The sequence below is a fragment of the Psammomys obesus genome, unplaced genomic scaffold (assembly GCF_907164565.1).
Source record: "Psammomys obesus unplaced genomic scaffold, mPsaObe1.curated_primary_1811, whole genome shotgun sequence".
NCBI lineage: Eukaryota > Metazoa > Chordata > Mammalia > Rodentia > Muridae > Psammomys > Psammomys obesus.
Window position 1 is genome coordinate 11,958,954 of NW_026596244.1, and position 25,036 is coordinate 11,983,989.

At 45.2% G+C, this 25,036-nt stretch overlaps 1 protein-coding gene across 3 annotated transcripts in view; it reads right to left on the bottom strand.

Annotated features, from left to right (window-relative positions):
• The window catches only part of Tmem131l (transmembrane 131 like), a 127,794-nt gene that overhangs the window by 14,995 nt on the left and 87,763 nt on the right, over positions 1-25,036 (bottom strand). For 2 of the 3 annotated variants that reach the window (XM_055596591.1, XM_055596589.1), the window contains 17 exons: positions 24,788-24,846; positions 24,402-24,510; positions 22,733-22,826; positions 22,137-22,290; positions 21,541-21,711; positions 20,140-20,209; positions 19,023-19,140; positions 17,221-17,362; positions 15,835-15,944; positions 14,746-14,818; positions 12,243-12,370; positions 10,520-10,662; positions 9,540-9,726; positions 8,929-9,114; positions 7,351-7,500; positions 6,422-7,044; positions 4,208-4,356 (listed from right to left, as the gene is read on the bottom strand). In XM_055596591.1, the coding sequence (XP_055452566.1) occupies positions 4,208-4,356; positions 6,422-7,044; positions 7,351-7,500; positions 8,929-9,114; positions 9,540-9,726; positions 10,520-10,662; positions 12,243-12,370; positions 14,746-14,818; positions 15,835-15,944; positions 17,221-17,362; positions 19,023-19,140; positions 20,140-20,209; positions 21,541-21,711; positions 22,137-22,290; positions 22,733-22,826; positions 24,402-24,510; positions 24,788-24,846 (2,666 nt within the window). The remainder of the gene's footprint in view (positions 1-4,207; positions 4,357-6,421; positions 7,045-7,350; positions 7,501-8,928; positions 9,115-9,539; positions 9,727-10,519; positions 10,663-12,242; positions 12,371-14,745; positions 14,819-15,834; positions 15,945-17,220; positions 17,363-19,022; positions 19,141-20,139; positions 20,210-21,540; positions 21,712-22,136; positions 22,291-22,732; positions 22,827-24,401; positions 24,511-24,787; positions 24,847-25,036) is intronic. The other variant, XM_055596590.1, reaches the window with a different exon arrangement.

The following is a 25,036-nucleotide window of genomic DNA, read 5'->3' on the forward strand; positions in this document are numbered from 1 at the left end:
TCAGAGGAGCGATCTTTGGCATGCTCACAGACAACTGGCTAACAGGGCTTAGAGGAGAACGAGAAAAGCTCGGGCATTCAATTCCCTGCTGTGCTAAGTCTGGGCTAGCGGAACCTTCTGCATCTGTGACACAGAAAGGAGCCCTAGCAATGGCAGGGAGCGTCAACCACACCTGCAGTGGACTGTGGAAGTTTTGCTTTCTTTTTTATATTCTTTTAGTCTTCCCAGTATTAAATAAGTAGTAATTTTCTTTAACTCTAAAGGTGTTTAAATTTTTTGTAAGTCCAACATGGAAAGAACCCTTCTACAGGGCTCTAGTCTGATGGTAAACAGGCCCACAGAAGACTGCTCGGGCAGAACAACAGTTTCCACACTGTTTTTGTTTTGTTTTGCTTTTTTCACTGACTGCTGTTTGAGGTGCCTTGTCTGTGTCCTTCCCCACTGTGCCCACCTTGTCCATAAGAGCCAAAGGCTTGCCACCCCAAGTACTGAAACTGTGCTATCCAAGAGCTAGTCTCAAAGTGGGGTCAGAGAACAGGGGCTGCTCAGTGGTCACTAACATCTGTCTGCCTTTTGGAAATCAACATGGCTGGAAATGTCAGCCTGTGCAAGCCAGAGGGTGAACATATTTAGGATGAGTGAGCAAAGGAAAGCAGGGGTCTTCAGTGTGACAGTCTATGGGGGATGAAATGAGGAAGAGGAATACAGGCATGCCAGACTCCGAGCCATGCGAGATTCTGAGAAAGCAGAGTCCATGAGCCACTTGCCAGAGGAAAGGATAAGGGAAAAACCAAGAAAGCAAAAGGACCAAGGGCACAGCACATGCGGGACCTTCAGCTTGGTCAGTCACTTAGCCCGTGCCTTGGTTTCCCGAGAGCCTCACAAGGTCCCTGGCTCCTCGTAAGCAGTGAGGTATCAGTCTCCACCCACCGCCCATTACTGAGCTGCTCCACGAGTTCCCTGGGACAGGCGGTGATTAACACAAGTCAGGATGGAGAAAGTCCCCTCAGATTTCAGAAAAGCAAAAGACGAAACTAAAGAGAAACCAGACTTATTCCCAGAGTGTATCTGCAGCAAGTGAGACTGTTCGTCAGTAGAGTAGGCAAGGGCAGGCCAGGGACATTTAGTAGAACTATCGAACGACAACATTAGAGCACACAGTCTGTGCACATGAAGTGTCCTTAGAGAAAACGAGAGAAAAAAAAAACAACTAACGTCCAATACAAAAGTAGGCAGAGGGGATCAACTTCAAGAGAGAACAGGAAAGATGAAAAACGATGAGCTCATCCAGAATATTCATAGTTAACAATGCTTGGATAGATCAGTGTAGGTCAGCTTGTATCTTGTATCATTTTGTAGAGTGCTTGTGTGTATACTGCATGCGGGCACCCACAAGTGCCAGGCCTGAGTTGGAGGCTCTGCGAGCGTGCCTGCCCCTGGTGGACACTTCATTTACAGAGTTTGTGTCTAATGGTGACATTCTGGATGAATGATTTCCCTTAATTTTTTCCCCTTAATTTTACACACATACAAAACAGAGAAAAATGCTCATCTTCCCCGAGGTAAAATATCAAAGGCAAATGTTTCAAACTATAGGGAGTCCTGGATGCAATTCCCACCACCAAAACAACAATAACAAAACACACACCTCCCAACCAAACACTGGTGTTCATCTAGCACATGCGCAGTAGTCTTCCAGCATGGCCTAGGGGTATGGCTCAGTAGGAGACATGAGGTTAGCGTGGGGAAGGCAGGGGTGAGGCTGTGGCAGGAGCCGATACCTCAGGGAGCAGCGTGAAGCCAGCACACACAACTGCCACCCAAGTGAAAGTCAAATGGAAACGACTCGCTAGCGCGCATCACCCCAGACATCAAGGGTGAATCAGGACTACAGCCAAGAGTTAGGAATAAAGTCATTCCTCACAGTTACTTATGAAACGAAAAGGAAGCGCAGCCCTAGTGCCCCCTGCAGGAGAAAGACAGAGTACCAGCTTCCCATTCAATTTTCACTCCCACAAGAAAAATCAGACATATAGCTAATATGTAAGTTACTCTATTAGCTACCTTACACAAAAAAAGTCTTAAATTTTTCATTCAAAAGACATCACATAAAATAGTGGTGCTCATTTTGGATGCATTCCTTTCCCTCTTCTTTTGTATGCTCTGTAACCATTAATTTGCCTTTCTTAATAAATAAGCACTTATGAAAAAATAAAACCCAGAGCTAAGGCTAAAATTTAGTTTATGGCTTCCAAATTTGCCAAGGGAGCTAGAGGAACATTCTCTGTGTAACAAACAGATCTTTACAATCTTCCAAGCTACAAAGTTAGGCCCTGAGAATGTGCAAGGCAAGCAAACAGGGCTTCCCTCAGAGCCATGTTTGCTGAGTGACTTTCTCTGATGATCAGTGCTGTGAATAGGGCTCTCCCTGACCCAAGAAACAGATCCACAAAATCATTAGGGCACAGAAACAACAAGGAAATGACCACGGTCAGCCACATGGGGCATCAGAATATCTGCCCTCCAACTAAGGGCACATTCTTGGCTCCCAGGTCCATTCTGAACGCCGAAACCTTTAAGGCTGGCACCCTCGGAGCAAGCTGCCGCCACTGCGCAGATGGCTGGACAGCCGTGCAGACCTGAAGAGCTGGGAGTGTAAGCACCCACAGGACTGATCTGGGGGAGGAGGAGCCCCAGGGATAGGAGCCCTCAAATGACGTGATGGAAAAGATGAATGGAAGAAAACAACAAACTGAAAAAGCAGACCCTCACAACGAAGGACCTACATACACAAGGCTGACCTGGCCCAAGGGTAGGAGTAGCAAGGTCTTGGAGCTGAGGAAGAATCTGGGGGTTCTGGGATACATGTGAGGCAGGGAGCCAGCAGCAGCACCTCTGCTTCTCAGGGCCACATAAGCCCAAGGGGACCTTGGAGTCACTGAGTCCAGTACTTTCCAGCACAATCTCAACAGAGTCCTATGTCACTGCAGGCAACAGCCATGTCTCCAAAGACCATAGACAAAGACAGCAGGCTCAACTTCTGATTTCACTCAGTCCCTATCCTAAATGTATAGGATGTATACCCTAATGTACACACACACACACACACACACACACACACACACACACACACAATCACTTTAGTTCCTTTAGAGCACTCTAATACAGAAAGTTGGGCTCCTTCAGGTCCACTCCACAGGGTGCCCTGTCCCTAACTCCTGCCTGGCCTTCTCTCCTATGTTTCCTGTGTATGGATGCCTTTTATGTAGATGGGTCCTCCAGACGCTCCCGTGTGCCTCTATGGGTCCTCTCGGAGGTCATGCAGGGCGTGCTGCCTGCCTTCCCTGACCTTCCTGTGTGCTGTGCCTGGTACAAGCTGCCACTCCCTCCGGGCCTCCCAGCACCCTGCAGCCAGCACTGGTTTTGATGCAAGCACCTGTGCCTTTCTTTCTCAGCCTACTCTGGAAGGTCTATGGCACACTCAATTTGTATTACTTCCTTTTAATTTAAAGACTCATGTTTGTGATATAAAGTTTAAAGAATACAGAGCAGCCACTCAGAAATAACCAGGCTCACTGCCTGACCACGTCACAACCTTCCTTCTGAACATTCCTCCATGAGCCTGCACATACATGAGGGTGACAGAACAGGTAATGGAAATTAAAACATGAAAACAGTGAATGACTTTTAAGTCAAACATTAAGGTCCAATTTTATAAGTAACCAGTTTTTTTTTTTTTTTAGGAACCAAAGTACAACCAAAAGAACTAACAACTTTCTAACATTTCTTTCTGAATATATATATATATCTATATTATACACTCAAGAGATAGAGGCAGGAGGACCACTGTGAGTTCGAGGCCAGTCTGGTCCACACAGTGAGTTTCAGGACAGCCAGAACTTTGAAAAAGAGCTATCAGTACTAACTGGTTCTGGTCTGGAAGGAACAGGTTCTGGTCTGGTTCTGCTGCACTATTGTCACTGGAGTTAACTACTGCTTAAGATTAGTTCCCCCGAAAATAAAGCTGCCTCCGTTCCCTACAATCATTTCACAATCACCGGTTAAAACAGAAGATAAGACTTTCTGAACACATCAAACTTTTGCTATCATCTACAGAAAAAGAGATAGACTTATTAGAGGTATCTGTTCTCTGCCCGAGGCGTATGCTATGCTCTTGTTAATAGGACAGAGAAAGGGGACGGCAGACCTCAGCTGAAGGTGTGTCCTGCCTCTCAGGACATGCGTCCTCTGGAGACGCTCGCTGAGTCTTCTTCGTTGAAGACACCTTTGTGTCAATCGCCTTCACAGCCTCCAAACTGTCCACGTCATTCTTGACAGGCACTCGCTGGCTATTTCCTTCAATAAATGAAAAGATTCAGTTCCTAGTATTTTCCCATTCATATTCTCCATTAAATGACAATCTCATTTAATTTAGTAAGATTTAGGCACAATTTTTTAATAACCACAATTCTCCAGAATTTCACTTTGTTTACAAATATACTTATATAAAAGTTCTACAATCTTTAAAAGATATTAAAGCGGGGCGTCACTAACATTGCTGTGTTGTCATTATTCAGTTGCTGGCCACCAACGGATTAATAGAAAACTGTATAACAGGGCTACATTTCACACTGCCAGACACAACACTTACTTTAGTTAAGATGATATTTTTTTTTAAGTGGGATAAAAGTCCTGTTTAAAAGACACAGCCTGAGGAACATTAAAGACAGTATAAACGAGAGAAGCCAGACAAAAAGGAACAAGTGTTTTACGGTTTCAGTCGTGAGGGAAACCTCATGTAGTACCATTCAAACAGACAAAGAGGATAAGGATAAGGAGTGTGCTCATTTAGCCCTGAGAAGGCAGAGTGAGGGCTGCCCAACAACTCTAATAGTGCCTGCCCCTCAAAGAAGCCCAGCCATCTTACATCAGAATACCCTTTATGGGAGAGTCAAAATGCACGAAGCTCTTTAGAGCCAGCTTACAACCTTTCCATGCCTTCACTGCGGCATCAATGGTCATCAGCAATGAGAGCTGCATGGTTGCAACTTGGTCCCCAGGCTGGCGCGATGGGAGGAGCAGTGTACCTTTGGGAGCAGGCCTCCTGGGAGGTTCTCAGGTCCCTGCTGTCATGGTGTCGCAAGACCTCAGTCCCTTCCCCTACACTTACCTTGCTGTTTCCTGGCTCATGATGAGGGTGTGCTATTGTGATGCAGCCTTTCTACTTTGCCAGCCGAACTCCAGTGAGAAGCTAAGACAACAGGCCACCTGGCTTTGGACTAGAACCCTAGAACCTTGCCCTAAGTAAACCTTTCTCTGCAAGTTCACCGTTTAAGAGATACTTCCCTGCAGGGACATGAAGCTGGCCAACAAGTACTAGTAGCTAGATGCTCAGATCAAAGCCTGCCTGGTTTGGGAGCACACACTTCTCATTTCAGTGCTCAGGTGGATCCGTTTGTGGCCAGCTTGGTCTACAAAGTGAGATCCAGGCAAGACAGGGGGTACCTAATGAGACTCTGTCTAAAAGAAGTACATAAAAGACAACTGAGTTGAGAGAGAAAAAGGAGGAAGGAAAAGAAAAGGCAGTACAAGCCCTCTGGCAGAGGTGGCAGGCATCAGCTCGGGTGTGCCAATGACTTCCTCCTTCTGTCATCTGAACCACCTATCACACAAGAGCATCTGTCTTTCTCTAACCAAGCGATGCCATTAAAGAAGCAAGGCCAAAGAGCAGGAGACACTGCAGCCATTAGAAACGTTGGTGTAATGGTGCACACCTTTAATCCCAGCACTCAGGAGGCAGAGGCAGCAGGTAAACTTCTGAGTTTGAGGCCAGCCTGGTGTACAGAGCCAGTTCCAGGACAGCCAGAGAGGGAGAGGACGGAAAGAGGAAGGAAGAGAAAATCTGGCACAGGTCTGTTGAGTCAGAAACCCTATGGGAGGTGACCATTTTTTTTATAAAAAGCCTGAATTTGAGCACAAACAGAAATGTGTTAGCATCCTCCCCACGGTGATATATGAGAGTATGGCCCACCGCATTCTGAAACATTAAATTCTTAGCTAGAGCAGTCTACAAAACAAGTGCTTTGTGTTAAAACTCCACGTTTTGACTTTCAGGATCACTGCCTTTGCTAAAACTGTGCACAAACTCACTCAGCTCCCCAAAGATCACAGCCAGGCACAGCGGCTTTCCCCTGTGACCCCATGGCTTGGAGTGCTGCGGAAAGAGTCTCACGGCGAATCAGAAAGAACTGGATTGTACTACAGTATAAGGATCTGGAGAAGAGAGAGAGAGAGAGAGAGAGTGGAGAGGAAGGGGAGAGGCCAGCATGCCACTGCCCTGAAGGTTACAGGTGGGACCACTCTCACTCTCAACAGACAAGAGACAGAGGAGAACAGGCATCAAGCAGGGGCCCAAGATTACCATGCTTCCTGGAAACTTCTGGCAAGTCTGACTGAGAGTACTGGGGTGGGGTTTTGGGCAAAGGACTTTCCAGTGGCTTCTTAGAAGTCTTCTGTGGGCAGGGCTCCTGTTCCTTGAGCTCAGCCACGTCTTCTGAAGTTTTAACATCAGTTTCCTTAGGAAACATACATGTCTGTATTTCCTCCTTCATACTACATTCTGAAGAAGTATGATCGACAACTGTGGTTTTCAGTGAGTTGTCCTCTTTGTTCAGTATGTTTTTGGGAAGGGTTAAATTCTTCTGCAAGTTTACATTCGTGCCACTGGCATATTTGAGGCCAACCCAGTTCTCACTCATGACATCAGTGCAAATGTCTTCCTTGGCAGCAGACATGGCACTTGCCAGGGTCAAAGGCTGCTTGTCGTCAGTGCTAACGCTGGCACTGCTGGCCATGGATGCACTGGGTTTCTGTTTGCTGTAGTAGAAGGAGCATTTGTGCTTCTTCTGAGAATGACTATAGGTGGCTGGGCTCCTCTTGGCAGCGTTCTGGAGCCTGCTCAGGGGCGGGCCCACTGGAAGGCAGTTCTTCCCTCTGCCCTTATCAGATGGGCTATATGTGTCCAGGAAGTTCTTGCAGTTGCTTCTGGGTATAAGAAAAATACATCTAGTATGAATGCAAAGTATGTTACACTTCAGTTCTGTTTCTAATACACAGGGTTGGGGCAGCTGATGCTGTGCTCTGAGGGGTGCCAGCATCCCCCGTTTCAAAGCCGCATGGGTTTTCTACTGACAAGGCCACCAATAAACCAAGACCACACACAAGGACTAAGACAATAATGGAGCTGTTCACATAAGTCTCAAAATTTTGATGAAGACAAAACTCTATCACCTTGAGAGGAATCAGAAGTGAGCGGTATGGACCCACCCCACACAGGGGGAGGCCCCTTACTTGTGAGAATGGGAGCTGATCACATCCACTGGACCACCGTTCTGCTGGGAGGAGGAACTGCCATTTTGCCTCTGCCTTGTTTTCATGAATTCCATCAAAATGTACTGTGCTTGTTGGAAGGCGATTAAAATCACACCCAGCAGGGACAAACTGGGGAGAACACAATGCCAGTCATTACTATACGGCTCTGGAAGCATTAAGAAGACCCACCATAAGCCAGGCACAGTAGAGCACAGCCAGAGTTCCAGCTACTCAGAAGCTGAGGCAGGGGGATTGCTTGAGTCCAGTATGGGCAACATGAGACTACGTAAAAAACAAAACAAAACAACAACAACAACAAAAATCCTACAGATATGGCAATACATTTTATTAAATGTATGACATTGTTTCTGGTTTGGTTTTAGTTTGGTTTTGGTTTGGTTTTGTCTTTGTTTCTCGAGACAGGGTTTCTCTGTGTAGCCTTGGCTGTCCTAGACTCACTCTGTAGACTGGCTGGCCTCACAACTCACAGTTTTGGAATAACAGGCATGTGCCATAGCACCTGGCTTTTCTGATGTTTCTTTAAGGTTAAAAAAAAAACAAAAAACAAAAACAAAAAACTTGTGCCCAGATCTTTTGGTTCTGTTGCTCTCCTTGTGACAAGGAGCTCCTGTCCCCTCCAGGTCTTTCTGTCTCCCCCTTCTTTCATAAGATTCCCTGCACTCTGCCCAAAGTTTGGCGGAGTCTCAGCATCTGCTTTGCTACCCTGCTGGATAGTCTTTCAGAGGCCTCTGTGGCAGGCTCCTGTCCTGTTTCCTGTGTTCTCTCTCTTCTGATGTCCATCCCGTTTGCCTTTCTGAATGAGGAATGTGCATCTGAGCCAGGATCCTCCTTCTTGCTTAGCTTCTCTAGGTGTAGATATTTTAATATTAAGGGGAACTGGGACTGTCTCTGATATGAACTCAGTGGCTGGCTCTTTGATCACCTCCCCCCTGAGGTGGGGAACAGCTTTACCAGGCCACAAAGGAAGACAATGAGGCCAGTCCTGATGAGACCTGATAGGCTAGGGTCAGATGGAAGGGGAGGAGGCCTCCCCTATCAGTAGACTAGGGGAAGAGCATGAGAGGAGAAGAGGGAGAGAGGGATTTTAGGAGACGAGGAAGGGGGCTACAGCTGGTATACAAAGTGAATTGTAATAAGTAAAAATAGATAAATTAAAATTTTAAAAACAATCATTTTTAAATGTGCATACTCATAAGGTTGACATGACAATTCAATGTTTAGACATATTTTCTAAGTAAAGTCACTGTTAAGGGATCATTGTGCTCTTGTGATGTCAGCAGTCACCGGGCTGAGCTAGCAAGACTGTCCGCCCTCAGATCTGCCACGGTGTCTGCAAATGAACGTGTGTGGGAACAACCCGGACTTACACCTCAGGTCCTACAGCGCTCTTAGGAAGACCCCCCCAATCTTACCACATCCTTGGAACTGTGTTGTCTCCACTCATATGCTGGAGGACTCAACGCAATTGAGTTTCCACCTAAGTCTGCAACAGCCTTTACCACTCTGCCCGAGAAGGGCAGGCGAGCAGGAGTTTACCTGACAAAGAAGACAGTGAGCCTCCAGAAGGACTCCTCCCAGCTGGGGCCGGGAACCACCTCTGCACACAACGGCAGCATGTGGTGAGGGAGAGTCACGTTGAGTGTGAAGTGGAATTCTAGGTCTGCTGCACTGACCAGTGTCAGCTCACGGATGACCCAGGAAGAGGTAAAGTCCGGGGTGAACCTAAGGAAAGTGGTTCATCTTAATGATTAGTTACTGGTTTTAATTCTTGCTACAGAGCAAAATGAGAACAGAAGCAGAACTTAAGCCTAAAAGCAATACTCAGGACTGGGAGATGGCTCAGTGGTTAGCAGCACTGGCTGTTCTTCCAGGAGACCTGGGCTCCATTCCCATCACCCACATGGCAGCTCACAGCCATCTCTACCTCTCGTTCCAGTGAATCAAATGCCTTCCAGCCTCCTTGGTGAGTGCTAGGACCAAGCGCTCACATGGCACCCAGACACGCATGCAGCCAAAACGCCCATATGAAAATATTTTTAAAATATTTAAAATAGACATATTATATAGCAGCCCAAGCTGTCTTTCTGAGGAGCTGGGCATCTCCTGGAAGCCCACCATGACCTGAATGAAATGACCCCAGCACTTACACAATGCTGATGTCGCGGGAGGTGTTTGGGTTCAGTGAAAACGGGTGGCAATCCAGCACTTCGAATCCATAACCCTGGCAGTTATAGCCATTGATTTTCAGGGATGTCACACTTATAGGAAGAGGTCCGATATTCTCAACTTTGAAGGTCTTTGTAATAGATAAAATCTGCTTACTGTCTTTCAGTTCTGGTGAGGAACAAGTTATTTTATTTAGTAGACATAAACTTCAAAACTAACTTCAGTCATTACTGAGTCAAAAACGTCATAAAGATGTGAAAAGCTGAAAATCAAAGACTGATTTCCACCCTGTTTGCAGAATAGTTTCTTATTCTATCACCTCTAGATATCGCTAGATAATGCTGAAACAATAAAAATGCTGGCTAACAATAACAATAAAACAATAACAATAAAAATGTCTGGATTCTTCTCAAAAGAAGATTCTTCTTTTAGCCCTAGAGGTGAAACTCATATGTTTTATTCTTCAAATAGTTTGGATTTACTGGAGCTACATAGTTTAGATTTACGGCAAGGTATCATGTACCCGTGACCCTGGAACATTCATTTATATTGAACCAGGGATGAGGTAAGGGACAGGGTCTCAAGCACCCCAGGCTGGCCTCCAACTTGCTAAGTAGTAGCCTCACATGGCCCTAAACTTCTGACCTTCACACGTGTGTCCCACCACCCCAGGTTTTAGACACACTTTTGTTTTAAATCATCAGTTACTAGAAACAGTTCAGATAAAAAACATCAAACTTTTGGAGGTAAATGAAAGCATATTTTATATTGGGAGTTTTGGGAAAGAGTCAACAACTTAAAATGTAACTGTAAAGTTGCTAACTCAGTCTAATCTATATACAGGATAGAATTTAACCAGCTCTATGGTTTCAGTATCGAGCCTTAACTTCAGTCCTTCAAGAAAACCATAAGTTACTGAATGAGTCAGAGACTGTTGCAGGTGTCAAGCCTGTGAACTCACGTCGACGGCAGTCCATCAGGGTGGACTCTGGCACCTTAAATCGGAGGGACCCTCCTGCACCAGGAAGCCTTCCACCCACTTTCAAGAGCTCTTGTGCTCCAAATCCTTCCACACCAACCATGTCGATGACAGTCAAATTATTCCTGCAGTGAAGGGAAGCACAGCAGATTCAGCCCAGGCCTAGCCCACACAGTACTAAATTACATCCTAGACACAGCAGGAAAATGAGCTTTCATTAAGTTCATGCAAACTTAGCTGGCACCATTCCCAGCCAGCAACAAACTTAAAAGTGCCATCTCCTGCAGCCCACAGACTGAGGCGGCTCCAGGAAATGCATGTGGGTCCAGAGTGCTCAGGCGGCGGCAGTGGAAGGAAGGGTGACTGACCACCATGGCACAACTGCCTGCCACAAACCCAAGGTCAGGTCCCACAACCAGGCTGTGGTGGCGGCCACACACCGAGCCAAGAAACGAAATGGCAGACCCCGAGGCTAACAAACCTGACAAAATGACAAAGCTTGTTTGGAGAGTGAATTAAGAAGTTCACATAGTGACTGTGATGAAGAGAAACACTGCCTATGGATGGGATGACCCTAATTAGAATTCTATTTCTTCTTAATCAAATACTCAAATATCATCCTACACATTACACATAGCTAGTCAGAGTTTTATTAGTGCAGTAGGGCAGCCAGTGTCCCCTTGTTATTAACTGACACTGGGTTTGCTATGTGGACAGTTTAGTGGATGCACACAAGACTGAATTCCCAGTACCATGATGACAATGTCACAGAAGCACACCAGGAATTTATCTATGTTTCTAACTATGCAAAAAACAATGAAATATGTTTATGTCTCTGAAGCTTGGTTAGTGATGTAAAAGCCTTTAAGTGACAAATTTATAGAAAATACTGCATCAATAAAGAAACTGTCAAAAGGAAATGAGCCACTATAGAAACCTTAACTTTCTTTTTAAGTCTGGGGAACCAAAGTTTACTTATATACTGTCAGAAATGTTTCTTCAAGAATAGGCTTTAAATGGTGTGCACAGCTCCACAGGAAGCTGGGGAGTCTTTGGGTCAAGGCTTATGAGCACAAACACCTGGATTTTGTTTTAGCACATTTTCTTTTTAGTCTCAATCAGCTGCAGAACAACAATGCCACATAAAGAAAGCCCAGTAAACTTTGTGCAGGTGATCTGATACTACAAAAGCTACTGAGAAGTGTGATTTATTCAAATTTGGTTTGGGTTAGGCTCACCAATGCAGAGAATGTCAAATTCAGGTCTATACTGTAGCTTTTGCAAGCAGACTTTGATAAAGATGACCCGATATGGAAAAGGTAAAGAATGAATGCAGTTTTCCTACTTAGAGCAGCAGGCCATTTCTTTTTTCTTGGCCAGGTCCTTGGGGCTACAGGGCACTAGGTGGGGGAGGGGCTCCAAACGTACTCAAAGTCTCAGCAGTGCTGCAATCAGCATATTGCTAAGGACAAAGCTGTGTGTGAAGCTGTGTGTGAGCACCTTCTGCCTTTGGGATCAGATCCTATTTAACCAGGGTCTGAGTGAAATATACTCCCCTTCTGGAGATGCTGGCTTACTACGGGAGGAACGTGACTGAAGCACAGGGATTAAGTGAGTTCCCTCTCTTCCTGACCCATCACTACAATCAACTAGAGTGGGAGAGTGAGTCAGCGAGAAGCGGACTCCGTGACCTGGGCACACCTACCGGATCAGTATGACGGAGGCAACTCTTCCATAGTGCGCTGGTGTGAACAAAACACCAACCCTTCTCATTTCCAATGGCTGCAAGTGCAGACGGAGCACACCAAAACCGGAATCCTCAGACGGCTTACCCTGCGAGTCACAGAGCACGCCATGAAGCACCTCAAGGCAGAGAGCACAGCCCAGCTGTAAGCTTGCTGCATCCCTCCTCACTGCCGGTTTCCTTTTCCCGCCTTGTATTCGTGCTAGGACGGAACCCAAGGCCTTAGCTAGACAAGGCCAAACCACTGAGCTTCACCGTTCTCTCAGCCTATCTGAACTTGTTTGTTCTGAGGCACTCAAGCTGGCAAATACTTCCTATGCTGTGTTTGAGAAACTTTGGTGGCAGCTTCAGGACTGTCTAGCAAAGTGGCTTTGCCTCCTGGCTAAGACAGGGGTTAGAATTAAAAGCCTTCTATTCCAATGCTTTGACATGAAATAGTATCAGAAAACAGACTTTCTCTGCATTAATTCTATAGCGACTGAGCAAGAGCTTCTACTGCATCAGAGAAGCAGAGCTTGTGTTTAACAGTGAACTTAGGTTTACATAAACCATCTTCTTTACAGTTTCTCCAGTTAAAAGAGAGACCATTGTTAGTCACATATGCCTTTATCCCCTGCACTACCCCTCTAAATAAATACTGTTTTAGCATTTATAGGCAAGAGTGTTTTACAAAAATATTTCTGTTGCTTCGTCTAGCTCATGAGAAGTGATTGGGTTTTAACAGGTGTAATATATGATCTGCATGGTAACTTCTCCTTTCAGTTTTGTCTTTCAAGCCTTGCTGCCATTTCCTGTGCTACCTGGGAGAACAGATGGTGATGAAAGTGGGTTCAATTCCAATAAAATTATAAACTCTGCAAGACAAAATCTTCCTTAATAAAAAAAACAATAAACACTGCCAATCTTCTGTCTTAAATCTGTAATAATATCAACAGCAGCAGTCTATTAAGTGGCTTTTAAATACCAGGCACTGGCTTATTTAATCCACATAAAACATCAGACAGTCGATCTACTTATGAACCTTGCTGAATCTTCAAGCTTTGTCATGAAGGTCAAGGTGAGAGGAAGCAACTGCCCACAGTCATAAAGGTAGATGGACTCAAGGCTACTCTACCCAGTCCCATGATCTAAGAAGACAAAAGCATTCTTCTACAAAAAAGCCAACAAAAGCCCCTTTTATATAAAAGTTTTAAACTTTATTAAATATTTTATCACGTGCATATATGCTTGTGTCGTGTCTGCACATGCACCACTGGCTTGCAAGCCCCTGTGGAGATCAGAGGAAGCCAGGGCAACCGCTTGCACTGTGGTTATCAGCAATGTGAGCCACCATGTAGCTCCCAGAACCCAAGCCTGGGCTCTCTGCAGAGGGGACAAGTGCTCTTAACCAAGACCTCTCCAGCCCCACGAAAAAGAGTTTTTAACAATTTCAGTTAAAATGTGAGCATCTTTTGTTGTTGTTGTTAACACAGTAAGTTAACAAAGATAACTTTCCCATCACAAAAGTGCTCTTTCTTGGGGGCAGGGACTCTCTAGTTGCCAATAAAAGCATCATCTAGATGAGTTGCCCAATTTTTCAGTATTTTGAGCTAATTATCTCCATCACCCTGGCTGATACCTGGGAAAGAGCAGAGGAGCAGAGAGGGGCAGGGTCACGGAGAATGATGCTGTCCCACTACGGGATGATTTGTCCATTATGTAAGTCTCTACTACAAGTGCACCCAAAGCCTGCTCTCATCCACTCTGGCTGAACCTTCCAGGCGATCTGTGGCTCCCTCCTGCTCCTCCACTTACACTGAGGTGATCTGTGTCCTCCTGTTCCTAAGTGTTTAGAGAAGGCATCTTAACTGCCTAGACGCCTAAGAATTTTAAGGGAAACCTTTTTAATGGGGTCCTGAATATCACAGGAATCTGTTCAACTAAGACATATGAAAGCTTTTTGTGTGATTGCTTGCTTTTTCAGATAAGATCTCTCTCTACATAACCCTGGGTATCCTGGAACTCAATATGTAGACCAGGCTGGCCTCGAGCTCACAGAGATCTGCCTCCTTAGTGCTGGGATTAAAGGGGTACACCGCCATGCCTGCCACACATTAGAACATATGTTTTCCCCGTACAATGAACTAAAAAGGAATATAAAGGGGCAAAGGGATGCTAAGAGAATTATAAATTAATTCTTAGACCTCTAGTTGTACTTTTGTTTGTTTTTTACACAGCTCGGTTTCAGTTGCTGCTTCTTCTTGTGCCTGAATCGAATTCATCCCGTTAAAATGATGCCAGGCTAAGCTGATCCTGCAGCACTACGGTATTAAAAACAAACAAGCAAACCCTGCTATGGATGCTCCATGCCCAGGGAAGGAAAACAAGAGCCAGCACAGAAAACACAGACACTAAAACGCGAGGTGGTCAGGCTGACTGCTTCTGCAGCCAACAAGCCAGCCTTTTCAGGATGATGACCTCCTACCTGGGAAGGGCAAGCTTTAGTGAGCTGGAATTCACCAGTTGTGAAATTAATCATCTGTATATCCATGCCAAACCTAAAAACAAAACAAAAACTCCAATGTTCAAAACAGCATTGAGATCAGCCGATAGAGAATAACACGCATGTGCTCACAAACCCGTTTCCACACTTCATACCATGCTAGGGCCCCCCTAGCTCATCCCTTTTGCACACCCTCTGCAGCTGTGGGAAGTCCTCCATGAGTCAGTCAGGTAGACCACAATACAAAGATATAGCAACAGAGATTTATTTACATAGAAAGCAACACTTGCCTCCAGACGGCTTACTATGAAACTTAACGTAAGCTGCCCTCAACCAATAGCAGCTTTCCGCTCCTGAAACAGGCGGTGTCTGGAGACACCACTGACATGGCAGGGGAATCCCTGCCAACCTCACACGAGCAGCAGCCAGCAAAGGAGCTGCCGCCCTCTGGTGCCGTTTGGCCCCTGCATCCTCTACAGACAGCATCTCCTCTGAAGCGTCAGCAGGCAAAGGGCGAGAGTCCCAAGATCAAGTCTGTGACACAGCTTCCAGAGTGAAAGGAGGGACACTCTAAGAACATCCACAACTCCATCCTGGTGAAGGCAGAGTTAGCACTTCACCCGTGCACCCTGCCTAACGCTGCACTGAACTAGTTTCTTGTTCCTGAGAGAGGTGAAACTCACCACGCTGCCCAGGTGAGTCTCAAAAAATGATCACCCCAACTCAGACTCCCAAATGGTAGGGTTCCAGGCAGGTTCCACTGTACCTGTCTTTAAATTAATTTCCCCTGCTGCCAAAGAACAACATAATTTAAAAGGTTCTCAATTTTAGAAGGCGATACGAAAAAAACCCAAGACGACAATGTTCCAGTGGAGGATAGACCAGGCAGTGACAGTGAAGATGCCACCAAACAATGCTGAGATCCACATTAAGCCACAGGTGTCCAGGGACGAGGCTCCGGGTGGACAGGCTCACGCTGTGGCCACCCACACAGCCTGGTAGAGGCTGCAGAGCTTGGAGTAGCTGAGTCTTAACAGTGCTGCCCAGAGGCCTGACCAGGGATCTTCCTACCATTTGTGCAGCAGGTGCAGCGCAGCTTCAGGTTTCGGGTACAGGGAGAGAGGCAGGAGCTGCAGGGACACCGGCCGCGGGGATGGGTTCCTCACCACGAAGTACTGTACCTAGATTTGAGGAGAGGAGGGTTAGCATAGCCAAGAACACAGTATCCCACCAAAGGAGCACATCCTGCCTCCTGCCAGGAGAGCCACCACACAGCTCAGGAGGTAAACAGCTGGAGGACCCCAAAACATCCATGTACGTGCACAGCACACGCTTAACCTTGGCTTAACCTTGGCTTAACCTTGGTCAGTCCCCAGCACTAGCTGTTGCGGTAGGGGATACCACGGAAGAATAGCTAGGCCAGACCCAAGTTGATTAGAGCAGACCAAAAAGACAGTGCTGAGATGCTCGGTCTGAGTGCAAAGGGGATAAAGGAAATCCCTGCATGGTAGACGGCGATTTCACTGCAAAGCCTTGCCTACAAGAATGTAGATTAGGTAGCAGCATCGTGATAAATGGTTCATCTATTCACTGCAGTCATTCTGGTTACAGAAGCAAATGTCCTGGTTTTTAAATAATTCACACGGTCAGTTAGAGAAAGGGCAGCCTGGTGTAGAACATTCAGTGGCTCATAAAACTACACATTTGTCAAAAGGGAGAAGGGATGGCCAGGAAAGTGGGGCACATTAAATACCGAGGACTCTTGTGGCCAGGCCTCATAAGCTGAGTTCAATACCTAGAACCCACAGGGCGAAAGAACCAACTCCGAAGAGTAACCCTCTGCTGTCCACTACACATTCGCGAACACACAGTTAAATAAACACACACAAGGAGTAATGAGTCGTGTACGGGGCAGTTGGGGGCTCTGGTAATCTTGAAATGGATAAGTTAGGCCAAATGGTGCAAAGGCTCAGCGAGCAGTATGGTGTGCACTGGAGCTCAGCAGACAAGGTCATTAGCTCGTTCCCTCAGCCTTTTCCTGCCATCCAGACTAGCTGGGACAAGTCCAGGAGGCAGAAAGCTATAAGCTGAAGACGAGTCAACAGACACAGAGCATCCAGGGCACTGGTGGTCACACAGAGCTACCCAGGCTCCCTCCAGATCTCCTGAGGCTGAGGGTCTCCATAATGCAGGAACCTGTTTCAGCCACTATGAATCAAGAGAGTCTGTCTCCTGCAAGCGGCTGAGTGTGCACCTCAGACCCTTGATGTCTGTGTTGAATGGCTGTGAGCTTAGTCTCTCTTCCTGTCCCTGTGCCACGTCCCTACAGTATCCTAACGATGTCTCCATGAGAATGTCAATTTCTTCTAAAATAGCCTCCAGGTATAAATGCCCCAGTCCTCAGAAGGTCCAGGCTTGGGTGTCACTGACGAAGGATGTGAGTCCCTCTGTCCTTACCGCACTGTTCCTGAGGGCGGTGGCACTGAAGCTCAGCAAAAGGCCAGGCTCCTGGACTAAACGAGGCAAAAGGGAAACAAATGGCTCTGACTCCTTGGATTTCTTTGCATAGGCAAACTGGGGCATGCCCAAAACGTTTCTCCTGGATAATTGGCAAGAAAAAAAAGAAGAAATGTTTATGAAAAACAACATATATATATATATATATTAAACATTAAATGCTACTCCCTCTGAAAGGAACAAGAGCTCTCTGGGAATTGGCTTTTGGCAAAATTTGGAAAGACCGCGTGTATGGATGATCCCAGAAGTCTCTCAGCCCATGTTTTACCTGTCAGAGTCCCCAAGTTCAATGTCGGACATTAAACGCATACGTCTGCACACATAAACACACAACTCAAACAAACAAACAAACAAACAAACAACCGTTTTACTGGAAGGCAAGTGTCCAGAGAATGACTGTGATTTTGGCACATCAGAGACACACAAGCTACCCTGAAGGGCATTTACAGTATGTTTGGAATTTGTTATCAAAACTAACCATCTGGGGGCAGACTCAGTGAGAGCGCTTGACTGAGTGTGGGGAACTGGGTTTGGATTCTGACTGAGTGTGGGGAACTGGGTTTGGATTCCCAGCAGCCACAAAAGCAGCTGGACCTAGGGGCAAGCACATGCTAGCTAAAAACAGCGAGCTCCAAGCTCAGTGAGAAGCTGTCTCAAGGGACAAAGGCAGAGACAGAGGACCACAGCATGTCCTTGTCAGGCTTCTGCATATGTGAGCAGGTGTGTGCACCCAAGGCCCGGTCCCCCCCCCACATACAAATTAACGAACCGATGGGAGAAGTAACACCCACACACGAACTGGAAACTGGGTGCTCAACAGAGGCTCTGAAAGCAGTGTGTGCTAACAAACGCAGCCCACACAAAGGACCCTTTGCCTTACCATTCCACAGTCACTAGTGTAAATGAGAGAAGGCTCAGCTGTGAACATGACGCCCATGGTGGCATGGTCTGAGGATCAGCATATTTCTATGATCAGACTACTAAATCACCAAAAAAAAAAAAAAAAAAAAAAAAAGCTCTCCAAGGGGCTATCTGTCACACATCACCTAAACTGCATGATTCAAATGAACAATGCTAACCCACAAAATGTCATCCATGTGGGTTCCTGATGTGACATAGTCCCAGCAACACATCAGCAGGGAGTCAGTCGTCTTGAGAAAGCAATTAGAAAAACATAAAAAACAAAAACCACAGTGTGGGACTTCCTGTAAGATACCCAGCCTAGACTCAAATATAATAAAAATTGAAGACGGATGGGGTCCACTCTACAGAGTATGGAAACAAGACAATAGGGCGCAGCCCTGAACATCCCTGGATTAAAACAAAGGAAACAGGTATCATAGGCCAACTAGGAAACTTTCAGTGTGGACTACCATGATATACTGCTGGTTACAGTGGCAATGTCAATTTGAGATATTCTCCCACCGCTTTCTAACGCCATAATGAAAGCCTCAGTATAATGGCTGGCAAAGATTTTCCCAGTAAAGTACTGAGGCCTCAAGGATGAGATCCGCTCATTTTCAAACAACTCAACAAAAAAGAATATGCATAAAGACAAAAATAACACACAGAAAAGGACAAAACGTTAAGACCTGATGAGCACACTCTAGATGAGGAACAACTGAGAAATGTCTACTGCACTATCCTGTCACAACTTGGAGCTTGAAGTCTGTACACTCATCAACACGTCCAGAGCACAGTGTACCACAAAGTAGGTTTCTCTTGCCGACCTAAGAACGCACCTGCAAACATCACCACTTTTATATCTTTTCCAGCTTTCATACAGCTTATTTGCAAGGTCGGAGTCCATGTCCCAGGTGGACCGATCCAGAGAAAGGCTTCTGTCCCAATTAGGATTTTCTGAAAGTCACATCAAATTCAAAATTTAGATTTACAAAGTACAATTAAGTTAGTACATAATGACAAGGGCTGACCATTAAGCTTCACCAACTGAGGGGGCTGCAGCGTGGACAAATTCTGTTGCTTTCCTCTGAAAGTCCCTCTAACTCAATGGCCCATGATACAGCAAATTAAACAAACGTGAAAAGCAAAACTGAGGAGAATCATGTGGAGGTAATAACGGAAAAGACGCGTGGCTCATGATAACAGCCGGAGACAGATGAAAACTAGGCTTGCAGCGTTCTCAACAGCGCTGCACGTACTGTGCAGAGCTGCTTCCTGGAGACCCCCTTTGGCAGGGGCATCTGTCAGGGCTGGGTGTGGGTTGGGGATGTGGAGGGACAAGCAGTGATGCTCAGCAGAGGGCATGGCCAGGGGTCTGTGAGTTACTTCTCCTCTAGACATCTGCCCTGTCCTGTCTCTGCTAACAAGGGTGCTAGAAGAAAAAGAGGTTCTCCCAAAGGTAAGTCCGTGCTATAAAATTTTCCTTACATCAGAAATCTCATTAAATCAAAATACAAAAATAAAAGTCAAGCAAAACCCAGGAACAACGTCCAAACTGCTCTCCTGGCCTTGACTGTCCAGCATGCTCTGCAGCTGCAGATGAGTCCCCAGAACTCTAACTTCTACCAGCTTTCAGGTAAGAAGCCCGACTTTCCAGTTTGTCCTGGTGATAAGGCTGCTATCACAAATGATATTATTTTAAATCTCTCACAAAAGCAAAAACTACCTAGGAAAAAGAGGACATTCTCCTTTCTACAAGTACTCTGGCTGAGTCTGGGGGATGACCAACCGTTTAAGGTCATTCTGTCAATGATCATGCTATCAGCATAGAGCACAATGCAATTCTTTAGTAGAATTAGTTATTATTAATCCCACCTACAAATGTTAATTTCTATCACTGCTTTCCACTTCCCCCCAAACTGGAGTGCTACAGAAGTCCTAAAGCAAAATACTTACCTGTTTTTGATTTTCCCATGAAATAATGCATGCCACAATGTGCTATCACTTCAAACCCCAGACTCCCTTCCTAGATTGAAAAGTAACATATGAATAACTTAAAACACAACACTCAGCATAAAAGTCCTAAACACTGACACACGACGATGACATTGGCCTCTACCTCCATGGACTCCCCTTTAACCAGCAGCCAAACAACTAAGAAGCAATTTCTTCGCTCCTTTGTCAGCTGAGGTACCTGGCTGAGCCTCAGAGAGTGACTCCAGTGGCTTCTGGACAATCATCAATGCCTACGTGACACCGTGCTGTGGCTTCTGGACAATCATCAATGATTAGAACTACAACTCTGGCCCATAAGACACCAAGCTGCCATAGGAATTAGCTGGAGCAGTTCTGGTGGCTTTGTGCTCTGCTGTCTTTAATGCCACTCTGATCCTCTAGGCAGGGTATCATGACCTACCCTAGTGACCTTCAGCTACCCCTCCTGCAGGTCTGGGGAGAGTTTTGCACATGCTGCTGAAGCCTGCCTCCTGCCTGCTCTCTTTAATTGCTCTTTTTATGTGTATATCTTAATTGGAAAAAGGGTATTTTTAAAGAAATCCCTCCTGTTCAAAATATGGCTAAATGGATGAACCTTATACTCTCAGGCTAAATGTGAGGCATTTCTAACTATGAAACATCAACACTAATAAGTGAGAAAAAATCATAAAGATGGTTGCATGAATGTCTCATTGTGGAAAACCAGAACTCAGTGTTATACAGAATAGCTTGGCTCAAAAGGAAGCAATAACTAAATGAAAATAAACATTAAGAAAAAATGAGACATGCTTAAAATAACCTAAATTGAACACAATTTGCCCAGATTTTAGGAAGAAGTCTCTCATAAACCTTTTAGGCTTTAGACTAGATCGCTAAGAAAACTCAGTGATTATGTGTAACGGGATAACCACTTAAAGACGCAGATCTAAACACTGAATAATCTGACTTAAACTGAAGCCCCTGCAAACATATTAAAAGCTCAACCGTGCTTCCTGCAGTAAGCAAACATCACTTCCCAGCTTTTAGGAATGGGAACAAGGGATGTCGCTCAAGGCAGAGAAGCTGCCTGGCAAATACGGGACCCTGCGCTTGCTCCTCCAAGCAAAAGGAACTATAAAATTGATCAATCTACTGGTGATGATTACTGTATTACATCTTACTTCGTGGGAAATAACCTTTCCAAATCAAGATTTCCATATCTAAACAAGCCTACCATCCAAGACTGTCTTGGAATGCCCTCAAATCTCTAAGACAGCCTTAGAGAGGATATACTTGACTGAAGTTAATAAAAGTTAAACATGGGGAAACAAGGCAACTGTAACTGCCAAATGACACGACAGCACATGATGTTGTACACAATACCTTGGCTGGGGCCGAGAAAATCTGCAGAGGTATCGCAAAAGTGGCACCTGTGTTTGTAGTCAGAAATACAGTGGTGAGCAGATTTAGGGCAATGCCTTTAACAGCAAGTTTCAAAGAAAATAAATTCCAACAGCCTGGAGGTAGAAATAAAGGGCCAGGGAAACTCAGAACCTAGAAAGAAAGAAGCAAGAGGTTACTTCCGAGCGCTTGTTATGACTAAAATCACTATAGCATAATGCTAAATTTGTTCTGTAGTCTGGAAATTAGAATTTTACTCCACTTGTTCCAGATCAAAAGCCAAATAGTTATGATTTTGAACAAAGTTTATTTTTAGATATACAGTGTTTTAAATGTCAGCAGAAATTGTGGAGTACCTTGCAAAACCATACAGTTTAATCATATGTTTACTCTGAAAGAGGTAAAGTTCAGACAGCTATCAAGTTAGCTCCTAAAAGTAACTCTGAAACATTAAAAAGAAACTGTACCTGCTTTAAAAAATATAAGCCAGGATCAGGTGTCATAGGTACTGGCTTCCTAGCATGGTATTAAATAAAGCTTAAACTAGGCTAACACTGGAGAAAAAGGACTATGGATACCTTTAAAATGTGCTTGGCCTCCTTGGAAACAAACACATCTTTTATTACAATGCTCTGGTCAAAATGGCTGTGGCACCATATTGACCACTCCCCTGTTGCATTTTTGTGGCTCTCTATGTGGAACTGGGCTGTAGAGGCATCCACTCTGAAATACCTGTGAACAAAACACATGCACGTGACCAGCCCTGCATGCAGCACAGTTGTGTGTCTTTATGGAGCACAGACTTGAGAAAACGGGGGCAGAAAACATCCTCGTGGGAAATGGCTACCAACAGCACCTCCCTCAGCCTCCTGGCTCCCTTGCAGAGCACTACAGACGAGCCATGACCAGGGCAACACAGGATACAAATACAACTCAGAAAATACCACAAGAGCAATTTCCTCTGATTATCTGGTTCAAACCTACCCCCCAGCCCCAAAATGAATTATTTAGTCCCACTTTTTTTGCTACAAAAGCCTTCTGTGTTAAACATACTAATGCAAGCAGTAACAATGGTCATGCTTTTAAAGCACTGCTAGATAACAAAACAAACAAAAAACCATAAAAACAAACAAACAAACAAACTGGACTTCAGGAAAAGCCAGGGCAAACCTACCCCTGAACCACAGGAGAGGAGAGGCATGCTTTTATTGTTGGGGTGTTTTTTCTTTTCCTCACATCCACAATTCCACTGTCACATGAGGTACCTGCTGTGGGTACAAAGAAGTAAGTGTGAAGTACACATATTACTATCTTTCTTTTTGTTAAACCTGAACAAAAATGAGACTGGATACATATACATTTGTAATTGCCTTCACTGCCTCCATTAGAAGAGCACAGAGGGCCAACAGCTTGGTTTCGCTCTCATCTTTCTTTCTTGCTGGCTGTTAACAGTCATCTGGAGCACAGTATCTACACTCTTCTCTCCCCCTCTTATAAACCAGCCTCTCAATTCTTTCAGAGAAAAAAAAGTTGAAGTGAGTACTTTGAAGCTTTCCTTTACAAAGCTCTGTCTTCACTATAAACAGGAGGCCCTTAGCTCTGCCAGAGGTGAGAAGGCAGCTCGCTGGGTGGAGTGAGGAGAAACATGCAGAGGAAGGGGAGAGAAAGAAATCCAAGCAGCCCAGCGGGCCGTGCTGGTGAATGGTGCAGAAGCATGACCACCCACCCAGTGTTTCCAGGCTCTTTTGATCAGGATCATTAAATCACTGCTGCTGAATTCTTATCCCCCACAGGGAACTGCTTCTATTCAAAGTACACATGCTCCAAACCAAGTTCAAACGTTTACAAACCCATTCAACATAGGCCCTACCTTTATTCCACCTCTCAATGATCTCAACAGCAAAGACAGCTTTCTTGGGCACTCTGAAGGTATACCACCTTGCTCAGGAACACTCAGCCTTTAAACACCTAACATCCACCTTCTGTTTGCAGGGTGTGGAGGGCTAGAGGGTTCACCTTCCATACACGGACTCGGTGGAACCCGCCATGGGCCCTTAGCTCTGTTGTCAGTGTTTCTGTGTGCAAGCTTAGGGTTTTTGAGAAGGTAGTGTCGCAGCTGGCCTCCGAGTCCCTGGGCTCAAGTGATCCCCCTGTCTCCACTTCCACACTCACGGACCACAGGCACATGCTCCATGCCTGGCGTAGGTACAGTTTTGAAAACACAAACACCTCTAGGGCACAACTGCTAAACTAGAGTTGACAACTGACACATTTGAAGTTTTCATAAAGATTAATCAGTTTCCTTCTCTAACAGTTTGTGCCAAGTCTCAGCTAAAAGTTACATACATTTTTCCTTATTCATTATAAAAACGAATACTAACACCCTTTTAAAATCCTTACTGATCTCTATAATAAATTATATCTCGTGTGTTGCTTTAAATTGAAGTTCCTTAAATTTGAGTGAGTTTGGGTATGTTTTCCTGTGATTCAGATCCATAGGAATTCTTTTAAAGAACAATTTTTTACTGTAAATAATCTGACCACAGTTCCGGATTATTCTCAAGTTAACTGAACAGGGGCCCTGTGACTCTGCTACCTGTGAAAGCAACAGAATATACACACTGAACTGCAAGTCACCAAGTTAAGCTTGAAACTCAAAACCCTACAGGCACAGAAAACACAGGTGGCAGCCACAGCAGTTCTGATCACACTGAAAGCTGTGGTTTGCGGGAATGAAATCTACTTGGTCCTTTTAAACTGTGCTTCACCTGCAGCTGGAATGACACCGGATGACTGCCAACTAAAGAGCCAGAGGACAGGCGTGCTGCTGTTTAAACACGCACCTTTGCAAGTAAACGAGGCAATCTTTGTGAAGTCTGTTGTGGACGTCGGTAGCAGTACTGGTTCAAACTGCAGAGACAGGACGTTTTCCTGGGAGAGCTGATGCATATCCTGAAACAACAAGGAATAAACCCAACTCATTCCTCCTAACTAGGGAATCTCAAGAAAACAGCACTGATAAGACTGCCAGCAACTGCTCAGCAGATGTGTCTACAGGAGCAGAAAGGGGTGCTGACAATCCCCACACAAACAGGATGTTCACGGAAGGGAGAGTGGGCTTAAATGACAGCAAAAGAAAACAGACACAAGGCTCCTGGAAATCCCTGAGGACCTGTAGCAAATGCACCTGTAATTTCAAGTTACTTTATGTACAAGCTTCAGCAATTACCTGTATCCAAATGAGGTTGTTTCCTGAATGCAAAACATACATATTTACTGCAGATTCATCTGTCCAAAAGAAGCAGAGCAGTGAGGTTAAAACAAAGAGCCACAGAATCTCCACAATGCAACACGGTAATATAGCATACATTTCTAAAAAAGATGAAAATGTTTCTACAATACTGATATTGAATAAAAGGCCCATTTCTTTGGTACCTTCTGGGGTGCATGCATGAACTGAGTATTGGGGATTAAAGCT